At 43.9% G+C, this 15325-nt stretch overlaps 1 protein-coding gene across 3 annotated transcripts in view; it reads right to left on the bottom strand.

The window, feature by feature from the left end:
- pHCl-1 (pH-sensitive chloride channel 1) overlaps positions 1-15325 on the bottom strand; it is an 877177-nt gene that overhangs the window by 104984 nt on the left and 756868 nt on the right. For all 3 annotated transcript variants that reach the window (XM_076211871.1, XM_076211873.1, XM_076211872.1), the window contains one exon: positions 8304-8405. In XM_076211871.1, the coding sequence (XP_076067986.1) occupies positions 8304-8405 (102 nt within the window). The remainder of the gene's footprint in view (positions 1-8303; positions 8406-15325) is intronic.

Here is a 15325-nt window from a genome sequence, read left to right as displayed (position 1 = left end):
ACGTATGTATGTGTGTGTGTGTAATGCATGTATGTTTGTATGCATGTGTATGTATGTATGTGTGTACGTATGTGTGTATGTATGTATGTATGTTTGTATGCATGCATGTGTGAGTATGTATGTATGCATGTATGTATTGTTGACCATGAACTGAAGCAGTATCCTCCTCCTCTCCACCTCCTCCTCCTCTCCACCTCCTCCTCCTCTCCACCTCCTCCTCCTCTCCACCTTCTCCTCCACTGCATAGGTAAACGTCACACTTGTGACGTCATCAACTTTCTTCGTCCCTAATCATCCGTGGATAAGACTTGCCGGTCTTTATTGCCTCTTGTCATTCCAACACTCGTCTCCTCCCTCCTCTCCCTCTTCGCTCTCTCCTCTTTCTTGTTCCCCTCTCTTCCGTTCTTCTTAAACCCTCCTCCTCTTCTTTTCCTCCTCTTCCTCCTCCTCCTCCTCCTCCTCTCAAATGGCTCTTTATATCCTTCGGAACTCTTCTCCATTTTGTCTTTTCTTTTCATCTTTTCCTTATTTTTCCTTCTGTTTCTCTTCCTGTTTTGTTTGACCAATAGATCGATGTGTTCTAAGCTAGTCCTACTTTTCGCTACTTAATATCCACCTGTACAAACTTATCTTATTACACGCGCGCACACACACACACACACACACACACACACACACACACACACACACACACACACACACACACACACACACACACACACACACACATTGACTATTTTCCTTTGTTCTAAGTAGTGCTTGTTCAATTTACCCGAGGATAAATAAATCAATTCGACAGAAAAGAAATTCATGGGAACATGCTTTACGTTCCTCTTTAATTACGCTAACCTGCTCAACCACCTTATCCATGCAACCCGACAACCCATTTCCTACACCTACTCTCCGTCCCCCACACAAACAACCTCCCCTCCCCCTTCCCCCTCCCCCTCCCTCCTCTTGAAGAGGAGTTGCAATGCAACATCGGTGATGAGGTCACTTTGGGGCTTGATTACCCTTAGTGAGTGCCTGGCTTTACGAGGCGTAAAGTACTGTAAATGCAACAGTGCCACGGGGTGCCAACTCTCCCCCTTCCCTCCCCCGACTCCCCCCTTCCTCTATCCCCCTCCCACTCTCTCCCCCCCTTGGTCAAAAGGCCAGGGCGTTCCTTTGACCCTGAGGATCATTTGTCCTGGACGATGTCTGAGGGCTGTGTTCAGCCAAGGGACAACCCTTGTAGTAATGATGGGATAGAGGCAATCTAATCTCAGGTAATCCTTTCGTTACAAAGACTCATAGATTTTGTTCTGGCTAACGTCAGATGATTTTATTAAGCTTGGACTGAAGCCTCGTGTTGGAGTGATTGAGAGGATTTAATCTCTCACGAAACTCCGACCCCCATTCCCTACTCTCCTTCCTTTTCCCTTTCAGATGCGTAGTGGTTAATCTGCCACGGCAAAACAACATTAATAATAAAAATAGCAATAACAATGATAATAGAAAAGTGATAGTAACAATGATAATAACAATAACAATGATAACCATCAACAACAATAACAAAAATAACGATGATGATAAGATAATAACAACAATAACTAACATTACTACTACTACTACTACTACTACTACTACTACTACTACTACTAACAATAACTCAAAATAAATTTCCGAGGCAATACTAATAAGAATAAACTAACATGAATAGTCTAATAAAAACAATAAGGAAACATGCAAAAAGAGTGTGCATTGTTTAAATTAGCAACACTTCGGTGGCGCAATTCACACTCATAAAAACTGACACAAAATTTGAAAATACATTTCGAAATTAATTGCATCTAAATGTACCGAACATTTATCTCTTGTAAAAACTTTTTAATCTAATCTGATTTAAAAAAAAATCAGAATATTTTCTAATTGAACACATGAAAATTATTCCTGTACTAAAAAAATATTAGTGAAGTGTTCGATTAGCCAGTTATAAATAAGTCTAAGTTACTAAGGCAATTTCATCTGCAGCCATATTTTCTTGAATTAAAAAAAATAAATAGAAAATCAAATATATAGAGAAGTACAATTTACTAAAAGAAAGGTAAATGTATAAAAATATAAAAGAATAAATTTCTGTAAACAAGCAAATATTGGATATATGAAATGATATGCCAAAATCCCTTTCCCCTCTATAAGAGGGGAAGCCCAGTCAAAGGACACATCCACTTCAAAAACAATTAAAACCAATTTAACAACGCCCCAAACTCGCCAATCTTAGCGCCTAATTGACGGGCCATTGCTTTTTTCTGTCACAACCTTAAAACTAAGAATTATCACAGTATATTCACTTAAAGATTCGTCAGTGAATTAGACAAATACAAAAATGAAAATATAATTGATGATACGGTAAATAAGCACACACACGCACACGCACGCGCACACGCACACACACACACACACGTAGACGCACATGCACGCACCCATACACACGCACGAACACACACATACACACACACAGTCACAGGCACGAACACACGCACGCACACACACACACACACACACACACACACACACACACACACACACACACACACACACACACACACACACACGAAACCTTTGTTACGTCACCTGAACAGCCCTAATCCCCACTTTTTTCCATGTTGAACAGAAGCAAGAGCGACAAATTCCAAAATTTCTTTTGACACATCTATATTAAGCCGCATCTAAAAATAGCTCCCTCTCAACCTGGCGGAGAGCAAACAAGAGAAAGACACGTCCTTCAACCCCCCCCCCCCAGCCTCCCAGCCCCCTTGCTTTCCCCCCACATCCCCCCCCCCCCAGTCCTCCTAGCCCGTCCCCCCAGTCCTGCTGGCACCCCACCACCGCCTCTGGGACCCGACGAGTACAGCGCTTAGTAAACACAGACAGAAGCACAATAATACTTCTTAGCACGACACACCGACAGGGTGAGAGAGTGAGAGTGAACGTGAGAGTGAGAGTGAGAGAGAGGGAGAGAGAGAAAGAAAGACACAGAGAGAAATAGAAAGAGGGACGACTGAAAGAAAGAGTTCGAGTATCTGTGTGTGTGTGTGTGTGTGTGTGTGTGTGTGTGTGTGTGTGTGTGTGTGTGTGTGTGTGTGTGTGTGTGTGTGTGTGTGTGTGTGTGTGTTCGTGCCTGTGAATGTGTGTGTGTGTGTGTGTGTGTGTGTGTGTGTGTGTGTGTGTGTGTGTGTGTGTGTGTGTGTGTGTGTGTGTGTGTGTGTGTGTGTGTGTAGAAGCATATAGAGGCTATGAAAAGGACCCCTTCAGTCTCCCGCCACAAGAAAGTGGGGTGTAGGGGGGAGACAGCGGGGGAGACAGGGGGAGATGGGGGATGGGGGATAAGGGGGAGATGGGGAGGAGGGGGAGAAGGAGAGTCGAGTAAACCAGGAACAGAGGGAATGGGGGGCTGTGCATGAGAGAGACCAGAAGTTGGGGAAAGGTTGGGTGAGGGAGAGGAAGAGGTGAGGTGGGGGAGAGGAGGTTGCGTGAGGGTGGAAGAGGTTGTTGAGGGGGAGGGGTTGGTGAGGGGGAGGGGTTGGTGAGGGGGAGGGGTTGGTGAGGGGGAGGGGTTGGGTGAGGGAGTGGGAGGGGTTGGGTGAGGGAGTGGGAGGGGTTGGGTGAGGGAGTGGGAGGGGTTGGGTGAGGGAGGGTGAGGGGTTGGGTGAGGGAGGGAGAAGAGGTTGGGTGAGGGTGAGAGGTTGGTGAGGGAGGGGGAGGAGGTGAGGTTGGGGAGAAGAAGTGAGGTTGGGGAGAAGAGGTGAGGTTGGGGAGAAGAGGTTGGGTGAGGGGGAGGGGTTGGTGAGGGGGAGGGGTTGGTGAGGGGGAGGGGTTGGTGAGGGGGAGGGGTTGGTGAGGGGGAGGGGTTGGTGAGGGGGAAGGGTTGGGTGAGGGAGTGGGAGGGGTTGGGTGAGGGAGGGAGAAGAGGTTGGGTGAGGGAGGGAGAAGAGGTTGGGTGAGGGGGGAACAGGTGAGGTGGGGGAAGAGGTGAGGTGGGGGAAGAGGTGAGGTGGGGGAAAAGGTGCGGAGTGGGAAGAGGGTAAGGAAGGGCTAAAGAATAAAGAATAAGTAATAAGAGGGAGGGGGAGAGGGAGGGGGAGAGGGAGGGGGAGAGGGAGAATAGAGGGAGGGTTAGAAGGAGCAGGGAGAGAGGGAGGGGGAGGGGGAGAGGGAGAATGGAAAGAGGGAGAATGGAAGGAGGGAGAATGGAGGGAGGGTTAGAGGGAGGGTTCGAGGGAGCAGGGGGGAGAGGGAGCGGGGGAGAGGGAGGGTGAGAGTGAGAGGAAGGGTGAGAGGGAGGGTGAGAGGGAGGGTGAGAGGGAGGGTTAGAGGGAGGGTGAGAGGGAGGGTTAGAGGGAGCAGAGAGGAGAGGGAGGGGATAGAGGGAGCAGGGGGAGAAGGAGGGGATAGAGGGAGGGGGAGAGGGAGGGGAAGGGAGGGGGAGAGGGAGGGGAAGGGAGGGTTCAAGGGAGCAGGGGGAGAGGGAGCAGAGAGAGAGAGAGAGAGAGAGAGAGAGAGAGAGAGAGAGAGAGAGAGAGAGAGAGAGAGAGAGAGAGAGAGAGAGAGAGAGAGAGAGAGAGAGAGAGAGAGAGAGAGAGAGAGAGAGAGAGAGAGAGAGAGAGAGAGAGCGAGAGAACGAGAGAGAGAACGAGAGAGAGAGAGAGAGAGAGAGAGAGAGAGAGAGAGAGAGAGAGAGAGAGAGAGAGAGAGAGAGAGAGAGAGAGAGCGAGAGAGAGAGCGAGCGAGAGCGAGAGAGAGAGAGCGAGCGAGAGAGAGCGAGAGAGAGAGCGAGAGAGAGAGATAGAAAGAGAGAGATAGAGAGAGATAGAGAGAGAGAGAGAGAGAGGATAAAAAAAGATAAAAAAAACTCTCCATTTTTTTTCAACGACCGTTCATGCATTCAGTTTCCAGTCACCAACAATATTATCATTGTAATAATGATTTTATTTCTAGTATTAAGAATCCCAGTATTCCTAGTACTACTGATATAAATAGTTTAATAGTTATTACTATTAATATTAATAGTTGATCAATCTTGGTTGATTTCTAACCTATTTTATTTTTTTCTTATTCAACTTTGCTTGATTTCTTTGTGCATGTGAAAGGATTCTTAGGAAATGGTGAAAACGACTCAATCTCTCGTTAGAAGATTCGAACCTGCAACTCCCAGACTACAAGTCCACCACGCTAACCACCGGATCACTCAGCTGCTCGCTTATCCTTTACTCATCCTTTGCTCATTCACTCTCTCTCTCTCTCTCTCTCTCTCTCTCTCTCTCTCTCTCTAGTTTCTCTCTCTTGTCTTCCTCATTTCTCTCTTTACTTTCTCCTTATTAGTTTTTCTCTGTCTCTCCCCCTCTCTGTCTGTCTCCCTTCCTCTCTGCCTACCTGTCTCTCTATCTGTCTCTCTGTCTGTATTTCTCTCTATCTGTCTCTCTCACTACGTCTGCCTGTCTCACTATCCGCGCCCGTCTGTCTCACTGTCTGTCTCACTGTCTCTCTCACTGTCTCACTCTTTGTCTCTCAGTCTTTGTCTTTCTCTCATTATCTGTGTGTCTCTGCCTCTTACTATTTGTCTGTCTCTCTCGCTATCTGTCTGTCTCTCACTGTCTCAATGTCTCTCACTGTTTGCCTGTCTCTCTCATTCTGGTTGTCTCTCTTTCTCACTGTCTGTCTCTCACTATCTGTCTGTCTCAATATCTCTCACTGTCTGCCTGTCTCTCTCACTGTCTCTCTCATTTTCTCTCTCACTCAGTCTCTCTCTCACCCTGTCTCCCTCGCTGTCTGTCTCTTTCGTTCTCCCTGGAATTCTTTCTTTCTCACTGTCTGTCTCTCACTGTCTCAATATCTCTCACTGTCTTTCTCATTTTCTCTCTCACTCAGTCTCTCTCTCACCCTGTCTCCCTCGCTGTCTGTCTCTTTTGTTCTCCCTGGAATTCTCTCTTTCTCACTGTCTGTCTCTCACTATCTGTCTGTCTCAATATCTCTCACTGTCTGCCTGTCTCTCTCACTGTCTCTCTCATTTTCTCTCTCACTCAGTCTCTCTCTCACCCTGTCTCCCTCGCTGTCTGTCTCTTTCGTTCTCCCTGTCTCTCCCTCTCTATCTCCTTCTCTGCCTTATCTCCCTCTCTGCCTGTCTCTCTTCCTTTCTATCTGTCTCTCTCCTTCTCTGTCCCTCTCTCTGAGTCGGTCTATCTGAGCGTATCTCTCTCTCTCTCTCTCTCCTTCCTTCCTCTCTCTCTGTCCGTCTCCTCCTGTTTTCTGAAAGACAAAGAAGACACCACGCGGACACCATCATGCACTTGAAGCCCTCTTGGCCGCCGGACGTGGCCAGCAGTCAGCATGACAAGGCAGGAGTGGCGTCCGGTGAGCCACTCCGACTAAAACATTTGAAGAGAAAACAGGAGGAGACAAGAGAGATAAAGCGGAGACAAGGGGGCCGACGGTATGAGAACAAACAAACGTAAGAGAGAATAGGAGAGATATCAGAGAGGAAAGATGAGGGGATGCAAAAAAGATGAGAGAGTAGAGTCGAAAACGATGAAAAAAGGGAAAAATAAGAGTAAAGCTAAACTTGTCAAATTATATTAGAAAAAAAGAGGAACCCAGTGTTCATAAAAGAGGACATATTTACTCAAAAGAGAGAAAAACAAAAAATGAAACCATGAATATATAATCGAAAAAAGAAAAGTAAAGAAGAAAAAAAAAATTATATATACTGTATATATATATATATATATATATATTATATAACATAAAAGATATATATATATATGATCATACAATCCATGACCGTCGCGCAGAGGATTCGAACCACCGCCTATAGACTCGAGAGAGTCCACAGCACCCGCCTTTACCACTCGACCACAATGGTTAAAGGCGGGTGCCGTGGACTCTCTTGGGTCTATAAGCGGTGGTTCGAATCCTCTGCGCGACGGTCATGGATTGTATGATTGATGTCGCTGTCCACTAGCGAATTATTAAAAAAAAAAAAAAAAAAAAAAAATGTATATATATATATATGTATGGGGGAAGCATAGGCACGAGATCGGTAAGATCGAGCGAGAGGAAGCTACGAGAGGAACCAGCAGACCCTAAACTCGTTCCCGCTCACCCCGAGCTCCGTCTGACACACAAACCGACCCGAGGAAGAACCAGACGAAGACGACGAAGACGACAACGAAGACGACAACGACCTCTCCGGCTCGGGGGCACCTCAGGGCCGCATCGAGGCAGAGGTTCTCTTCTCCCCATTGGGGGACAGAGAATGGGCCCTCCGCAGTGACAGGATGAAGTTATGTTCCTTATTTCTGAAGACAGACAGACAGACAGACAGACAGACAGACACACAGACATACAGACAGACAGGTAGGAAGGAAAACACATTCACACACCACTCTCTCTCTCTCTCTCTCTCTCTCTCTCACACACACAAACACACACACACTCTCTCTCTCTCTCTCTCTCTCTCACACACACACACACACAGGCATGCACACACACACGCAAACACTCACACACTCATACACACACACACACATACATACACACATCTATGCCAAAGGTTCTAGAACCCGTTTGATATCGTGGTTCTTGTGTTATGCTGATTCTGATTCTTCTAGATAAGTTAGGTCAGGTTAGGTCATCTTTGGCTGGTCTTGGTTAATTTAGGTTAGTTTAGATTACATCTAGTGACTGCTCCCCTTTCCCTCATGACTTTCAGCCGCTGAGTTAGGAATGATTTAACACTAACACAACATATGCAACAGTCCGAAGCTGCTTCTCCGCGAGATCTGTGAGAAAGATCGATGAACGTTGCCAGTTACGATGAGGCTGCGGGTTTCTCACGGAGTGAAGCTCTAGACAACAATTGATCAGTTAACAAAACATATACCTGGATTTCTGTACACATCAAACCTAGACTCAGAAAAGCGGCCTTACATTCCCAAACCAATAAACATGATGATGATGATATGGTTTAACGTCACACACTCCCTTCCCCCCCTTATCGGGAGGCTAGGACGGTGCCCCCCTCACAGAGGACTTTGTAGCGTGGAATTTAATGAACCATGCCCTTGGTTCAATTTCGCCGGTGGCAGGATTCGAACCGCCCTCACCTCGACCTTCGCCGCAAGTAACGACGCCCTAACCCGCTCAGCCAGCGACCATAAACATAACTACTCAAAATAAGATTCCCGAAACCTGTGGACGGGACATTCCTTCACGCTGTCGGCGAGAGAAGGTACATGGAGGATAGCGTCTTGTACTGTACTTACTAGGTGGTGAATGCCGCTCAGGTACTCAAACCTCTGTTTGTCGTCGTGCTTGAGGCGAGGGTCCACCCAGTGTTGATGCAACAAGAACTCCACTTCGTACTTCTGCAGGAGGACAAAGGGAATAAACGTCAGTGGCGGCGACTGTTCAGTCACAGAAAATATCTGCATTTCCTTTTCTGCTCGTCTTTTTTTTTTTTGTGCTTCTCTTGTCCTTATATTCCTGTTTATCTTTTAACTTAAGTGTGTAGAGGTTACACCAATAATGGTATTTACTTCTCTTGTTCCTTGTAACTGGTAATGATGATGATTTATGGTAATGTTTTCACTAACAATGTTAGTAATGATACAAGTATCACTATTATCATTATCGTCGTTATTGTTAATAGTAATGACAACAAATAATTAATAATAATTGATAATAATTAATAATAATAATAACAGTAACCATACTACTACTACTACTAATAATAATGATATGATGATAATAATAATAAATATAGCAATGATGATGAGAGAGAGAGAGAGAGAGAGAGAGAGAGAGAGAGAGAGAGAGAGAGAGAGAGAGAGAGAGAGAGAGGGAGAGAGAAACGGATCATATATATATACGCGTACACAAAAAGGCACAATAATTTCATTATATGTATCAACTAGGAAAAAAGGACAAAGGAATCAACCATGTATTTCATATGAAACAAGAAATAGAAAAGAAAGAAAATAAAGGTAAAAAAGAAAAAGGGTAAAAGAAAAATCAAACCTTTCGAATAAATAAGGAGGTGGAACATTACTTTGTACCTCAGGAGAGAAAAAAAAAAAAAAAAAAAAAAAAAGTGTAGCAAAAAAATTCCCCTCCCAGAGGGGTCGCCATTGATATCCATTGGGAGGAACTAAACCTCATATTTCAGCAAACCACACAGATAAAAAAAGAAAAAAAAATTAGGAAGAAATATGATAGGAATTCCATCTCGTATATCTTCGACCCACAAAAAGCCAAATAGGAGAAATGCTTTCCATATTTTGTAAAGGAAATATTGGATGCGTGTGTGTGTGTGACTGTGTGTGTGTGACTGTGTGTGTGTGTGTGTGTGTGTGTGTGTGTGTGTGTGTGTGTGTGTGTGTGACTGTGTGTGTGTGTGTGTGTGTGTGTGTGTGTGTGTGTGTGTGTGTGTGTGTGTGTGTGTGTGTGTGTGTGTGTGTGTGTGTGTGTGACTGTGTGTGTGTGTGTGTGTGTGTGACTGTGTGTGTGTGTGTGTGTGTGTGTGTGTGTGTGTGTGTGTGTGTGTGTGTGTGTGTGTGTGTGTGTGTGTGTGTGTGTGTGTGTGGATTACATGTTAGACTCGTGATCGTTAGCTATTGCCCTCCCGGATGAGAACTCATATATGCCCATCTATGGGGCGTGCACACACGCACACACACACACACACACACACACACACACACACACACAGATACAAAGACGGGTCACCACGAGCATAGCTCCCTTCCCGTATAATACAACTAGGTAAATACACACAAACACACGCACACACACACACACACACATACACACACACACACACACACACACACACACACACACACACACACAATATTAGCTTATGTAGGTAGGTAGGTACAGTGCGTACTATGTATATAACGTTTCTAATGTCTATGTGTAAAAAATCAGTTTTCATTTGCTGTAAACGTTTTTCAGATTCAACATGACGTCACCCAGTCCTTTAACGTTTCCGGACAGGGCACTGTGACGTCATGCTGTCCCCATTCACCGCGCGTGGACAGATTTGTAGAATCAGACTCGGTTAATTTGTCCAGAATTCGAAGAGGAAATGGATAAGAGATGGAAAATGTTTCGCGGGTATTAAATTAACGTGATCGCTGAAGTTAAAACTTGTCAACCACCAGGGTGTAACCCATTCCCTGTTTTATAATTAAATTCCTCGGCGATTTCGCTGCGAAAAGGTTTTTTCCGTCTTTATTTCACACGCAGAGGCTTCATCTCTATCAAATGGCTTTACCGACACACAATTCTTTTTTCGCACGCTTTTGTATTTTTCATACCTAGATCTCTCTCCACAACGTAGGGCGCGCGCGTGCGCGTGAGTGTGTATTTCCCTCCCTCCCTCCATATCTCTCTCTCTCTCTCTCTCTCTCTCTCTCTCTCTCTCTCTCTCTCTCTCTCTCTCGCTCTCTCTCTGTCACTCTTCTATCTCGCTCTCTCTCACTTTCTCTCTCACTCTCTCTTTCTTACTCTCTTGCTTTCTCTTTTTCTTGAGCTTTCTCTTTCTCGTTCTCTCTTGCTTTCTCTCTTTTTCGCTCTCTCTCACTCTCGCTTTCCTTTCTCACTCTCTCTCTCTCTCTCTCTCTCTCTCTCTCTCACACACACACACACACACACACACACACACACACACACACACACACACACACACACACACACACACACACACACACACACACACACACGGCCCGGTGGCGGATTGGTAAGGCACTGGCCTCACAAGCCGGAGAACCGGGGTTCGATTCCCCGGCCGGGCGGAGACAAGTTGGGTTTGTCTCCTTTCACGTGTAGCCCCTGTTCACCTAGCAGCGAGTAGGTACGGGACGTTAGTCAAGGAGTTGTGACCTTGCATTCCCGGTGTGTGGAGTGTGAGTGGTCTCAGACCTACCCAGAGATCTGCTAATAATGAGCTCTGAGCTCACTGCCGTAGGGTGGTGTCTGGCTGTCTCGAAAAGAGGCTGCAGCAGATCCGAGGTGAATACACACAAATATGTTCTCATTGAGGTGAAGAAAGACACTCAGAGTGTCCGCCGAGGGGTGGGGGGGTGGGGGTGGGGTCGACTCTTGGAGTCTCGTTTTCTATTCCGTCAGTAAGACCTCTTGAGGCCCCAGAGACTTCTCCGTCTGCACAGACTCTACGCCGAAACTTTGCTCTCATAGATTAAGTTAACTAATTACTGTTCACATCTTCTGGTTTAACTTTACTGGTCCTCTGGAGGGCCTGAATTCGCACACGCGTCATGCCTTTGGGTGTAATTTGCAAAGTTGATCTTATTCATTTATCTATTCATTCATCTATTTATTTACTTTTTTCTATTTATTAATCTATATTTTTAAATTTGTTTATCTATCTATTTATTAATCTATATAAATTTATTATTTTATTTTCTATTTATTTTTCAAATTTTTATGGATAAAAAAATCATTAATGCCTGCCATTACTATAAGGTTTCATACAATATTTTCATTTTATATAAACATGTAAATACCTGGTTCTGAAATAATACATTTGCATATGTTTATACATATATAAATATCTAACTTGTACATACTGATATGAACATACAAGCATATGCACAAATATTTGTGTGTGTGTGTGTGTGTGTGTGTGTGTGTGTGTGTGTGTGTGTGTGTGTGTGTGTGTTTCACCACCATGGTCTTGTGTATGTATGTATAAGTATGTATATGTATGTATGTATGCATGTATGCATGCATGTGTGTGTATATATGAAAAACTGACTGAAAATGAAATAGAAGTAAAACAGAAAACGTAGTGAGGAAGACGGACTTGAAAAATAGCTTCGGCAGTGATTTTTCAAAAGCAAAAGCAATGTGCAGGTCTTCGTGTTTACTTTGCGACCTAGGCGCCTCCCCCCCAATAGACTCCCCCCACCCCCTTTCGCCTCTGGGGGGAGTAAAGCTGGCGAGGGAGGAAGGGGAGGGGTGAAGGGGAGGGAAGGGTGAGGAGAGGAGAGGAGCGGTGAAAGGAAGGGGTGTAGGGAAGGGTGGAAGAGAGAAGGGGTGATTGGGGGGAGGATGGGGGAGACGAGGGGAGGGTGTGGGAGAAGAAGGGGTGTGGGGGAAGGAAGAGGCGTGGGGGAAGGGCTGGGGAGATCGAGAAGCGTTGGGAAGGGTAGGAAGAGGAAGGGGGTGGGGAGGGGTGGGGGAGGGATGGGGGAGAGGAAGGGGGAGTGGGAGGAAAGGGAGGGGAAGGAGGAGCAGAGAGAAGTAGTGGAGGAGTAGGGGAGGAGGAGGAGTAAGGTGGGGAGGGGGAGGAGTAAGGTGAGGAGGAGTAGGGGAGGAGGAAGAGGGGGGAGGGGGAGGTGTGGGGGGAGGGGGTTGCCCAGGCTTTCAGTATAGAATATCGCTCTTGCATCAGTACACAGGAAGTTGTACACTCTTCCTTGCTGTGTGTACATTTTTACACACGTGTACGGATGGGGAGTGCATTTTCGTGTATAAATACATTCCGCCTGGTCCTTTCTCCCCACAGGTGAAGTTTGCAATAATTAAACAAAATAGGTCTGTCTTTATCTATATATCTATTCATCTATTTATATTCATATATTTATTTGTTTATTTTTGCTTAAACAGTTTGTATATTTTTGACTGTGATTTTGGGAGTTGGGCCATCCGAGTGGCCACTTTTAAAATGCATATATACACACAAGCATACAGTTACGCTCGCACGCTCTTGTGCATATTCACCTACGCACTTTCAGCCTCTCTCTTTCTCGCTCTCTCTCTACACACACACACACACATACACACACACACACACACACACACACACACACACACACACACACACACACACACACACATATATATATACATACACACACATACACACACACAAACATACAAACACGCTCGCACGCTCTTTTGCAATTCGCTCACTCACTTTCATTCTCTCTCTCTCTCTCTCTCTTCCCTCTCTCATCAACATTACTATATTTGTTATCATTATCATTATCTCCCTACACACACACACACACACACACACACACACACACACACACACACACACACACACACACACACACGCACGCGCGCACGCACACTACGGCGGTCTGGGTTCGAATCCCGCCCAGGGCTGAAATAATTTCAGTATCGCTGCGCTGCGGGTTGTTACTCCAGCTCTCGTGGGCGGAGAGTTGGGTGTGTGTGTGCGTGTCAGATCACAGCAATACCCATAGATCGGTCATATACGAGCTCTGAGCTCTCTTCCGGGAGGGAAATAGTTGTCGATCATGAGTTCAATGCATGATCCAACACCATGATGAATCTCTCTCTCTCTCTCTCTCTCTCTCTCTCTCTCTCTCTCTCTCTCTCTCTCTCTCTCTCTCTCTCTCTCTCTCTCTCTCTCTCTCTCTCTCCCTCACACACACACACACACACACACACGCACGCACACAAAGATGAATTTATCAGTGGGAGCCAAACATTCAATAAAATAACAACGAAATGACGAATTCGAAGAAATGCTCTACACGTAATTTCTTCACTAATTCTTCTGACTTTGTCACAACAAATATTGACCCGGAAATGGATTCGTAATTCTTGAGAAGAAGTTATATTGAGTTGGTGGAATCAGAAGATTTTTTTTTTTAATTCGAGGGAAGATATTTTTGACAATAAGACACACGTTATTAAATTCCACTTTATATTGAATCCTTCCATTGATTTTTTTCAAGATTATTTATTGTATATTAAAGGTCAGAATGCAATAGACGAGATAGTTCTTCTAAACTACTCACTCCCTTTTAGAAATAGTTCTGTAAACTATCACAGTTGGTTCTGCCATCGTAAATATTATGATTGAATTCAACTAAAAATTCAACTAATAAAATTCAACTAAATTTATAATTTTGAGATATAAAAATGATGAGAAAGATATTTATTGTGCCATAAATAGATACAATTGGACTATCGAATCATGTAACCATTATAAATCCATGATTAGAAAAGATAAAAAATATATATATATATATATATATATATTTTTTTTTCCGTCTCGAGTGCGCCATGTTGAATATCGTGCAGTCAAAGATGGAGGGAATTTTATACTTTATTAGGGAATCTTTTGCGTGAAAACCCTTGTATTTATATATGGTAGGATGCTATGTATTACAAGGGAGAATTCCAAAACATCAGAAATAGGATGGGGGGGGGGGCAAATCAATCAACAGGTGTTGGAAGTTTAATCTTAAAAATGTGGAAAACCAAATTATTGACAGTGCTGGTCTTTTTCGTACATTCCTTAACCGTTTTTACACTCTGCAGCTACATAATAGACGATATTTTATTATATTTTATCATAGCTGTTCAACAGATTCAGTCTTTAACAATGGCGAACAACGGCGTCCGAATAGCGATGTTTGACGACTATTACGTCACACTTCCGAAGATTCCCGACGATAGCCGAAGTCGATTTCGAAGTGCAGAGGAATTATTAAGAACTGAAAAATAGCGCATTTTTTTAAGACTTAAATTCAAGTTTAATAGCAAAAATATTTCATGGAAATGGTCGAAAATGCTTCTTTTATTTAAAAAAAAATTGTCTCCAGTTGTGCATTCTGACCTTTAAAAGAACATTTCCTGCAAGAAGCAATTATATCATTTGTAGTGAAGATCACATATAATTTATGAAGAACTTCGTTATTCAGTGTAACCAGAGAGGATACGAACATAGATACTATATTCTCTGCACAGAAAGTATTTCTCATTTCATTGAAACAAAATTATATAATGTTGGCTTGACTTCCACAGTAATTTTCAAAACAGAAATTCAAAAGGTGGAATACCAACATTTCACGGCAAATTTTAAGATCATAAAAGTTGTGTGGATCCTGGCCCTGTATATTACAATTAGTTAATTGCAGTAACACACACACACACGCACAAAAATATACGTATATTACACACACACACACACACACACACATACATATATATATGCAAAACAAATCAATATTTTTTGTACCCTGATGATGTCTTGAATATACGAAAAGGTTCGGTATTCATTTCTTTTATTTTCCAAGTGGTTTCTGCATATATATATATATATATATATATATATTATATATAATTATATATACATATATATATATATATTTGCACAACACTGAATGAGTCCTAGTGTCACTCATAATTCACTTTAATTCTAAGCCATCAACATTGAGAAACTCGAGGAGGCATACATGCAGAAATTGATACGTGGTATAGCTAAGGACTCAAATCTCCG

Source organism: Oratosquilla oratoria, chromosome 29 (genome assembly GCF_046742065.1).
Source record: "Oratosquilla oratoria isolate Oo_2021 chromosome 29, ASM4674206v1, whole genome shotgun sequence".
NCBI lineage: Eukaryota > Metazoa > Arthropoda > Malacostraca > Stomatopoda > Squillidae > Oratosquilla > Oratosquilla oratoria.
This window is presented reverse-complemented; position numbering and strand designations above follow the sequence as displayed.